Below are 1,216 nucleotides of genomic sequence, written 5' to 3' on the forward strand. Positions count from 1 at the left end.
CGTTTCCCCCGGCCGCCCGCCATCTCCCGATGGCGGTGCCGAGCAGAGCGTTTGCCGGCCGGCCATCGACTGGCGTGAGGCGCCTCCTCGGCGGGACACAGTTTGTTTGTGCGCACGTAGAGAGCGCGCGAGATTCGAGATACTCGTCCACACCCTTAGAGAGCGAGACTCACGGATAGCTGAGCCCGCGAGAGGTTGGAGAGGCCGTGCCGAGACGCGAGAGAGACACTACACGGATGATAGAGACATACATCGAGAGCCGTGGTTCGAGAGAGCGAGCGAGAACCGAGATGAGCGCTCACTCAAGCCGTTGCCCTACCATGCTAGAGCCTAGACGACCAGGCGGAAGACAACACCGCGATTAGTAATAGCAATTAGCATGATACTATAGTGATTCAAGGCGCGCGTGGGTCTGGGTGTGGGTGTGGAGTTGCGCGGGTTGCCCCGGCCCTCCCCCACCACGTTGAAAAATTACCTTACCTCGGGCGATCGAGAGATTCGTATCTCATCCCCGTCACGCTCGACGCACCGGCCACCGCCGAGAGGGAGAGCGAGACATACACACGACTATGCGTCGCTCGCGGTACCACACACGACACTGCTAGACGGTCGCTCAGCACGCGGAGCCGGGTGCACCGACGCGCACCGGCCCCGCCCTAGATGGAGCGTCAGCTCTGGTTGGCGCCGGGCGCAACGCCGAGCGGGTAGGAGATCACCCTTGCCCGGCACAAGCTGCAGTGGTTGGCCATGCCGCGGGCGGCGAGGTCGCGGGTACACGTATCGCAAGTCCAATGGCGGCACGGCTCCGCTTGCCGCCAGATGACGGGGACGCCGCCTTCCTCGGCGCGGCGCGCGGCGCGCTCCTTGCACACGGCGCAGGATGCCGTCTGCTCAATCTTAGAGCGCAACAATTCGCTGCGCGTCTGCAAGAACAGGATGAACCTGTAAAGGACGTAGGGGTGAAAGCGTTTGCCGTAGCTGCGACTCGTGTAGTGATCACGCGCGCAGCAGTCTTCGTAGTCGAGGTGGCGCAACCTCTTCTCGGTAGCTGCGATCGAGTAGTAGTTGCCCTCGCTGTCGCTCAGCAGCGCGTCGCGGACCAAGCGCTTGATGAGCGCGTGTCGCGACGAAGGCGTGTTGGATATCAGCTGTCGCGTTATTACTTCGGCGATCCGACGCAGCGTGTTCTCCTTACCATCCCCAGGTCGGAGGGTGA

At 62.7% G+C, this 1,216-nt stretch overlaps 1 protein-coding gene across 1 annotated transcript in view; it reads right to left on the reverse strand.

The window, feature by feature from the left end:
* Positions 1 to 668: 668 nt before the first annotated feature.
* The window catches only part of EMIHUDRAFT_216260 (hypothetical protein), a gene marked incomplete at both ends in the record, with an annotated part of 797 nt that continues 249 nt past the window's right edge, over positions 669 to 1,216 (reverse strand). The window contains one exon of the mRNA XM_005762451.1: positions 669 to 1,162. Coding sequence (XP_005762508.1) covers positions 669 to 1,162 — 494 coding nt within the window. The remainder of the gene's footprint in view (positions 1,163 to 1,216) is intronic.

This window comes from Emiliania huxleyi (genome assembly GCF_000372725.1).
Source record: "Emiliania huxleyi CCMP1516 unplaced genomic scaffold EMIHUscaffold_68, whole genome shotgun sequence".
NCBI lineage: Eukaryota > Haptophyta > Isochrysidales > Noelaerhabdaceae > Emiliania > Emiliania huxleyi.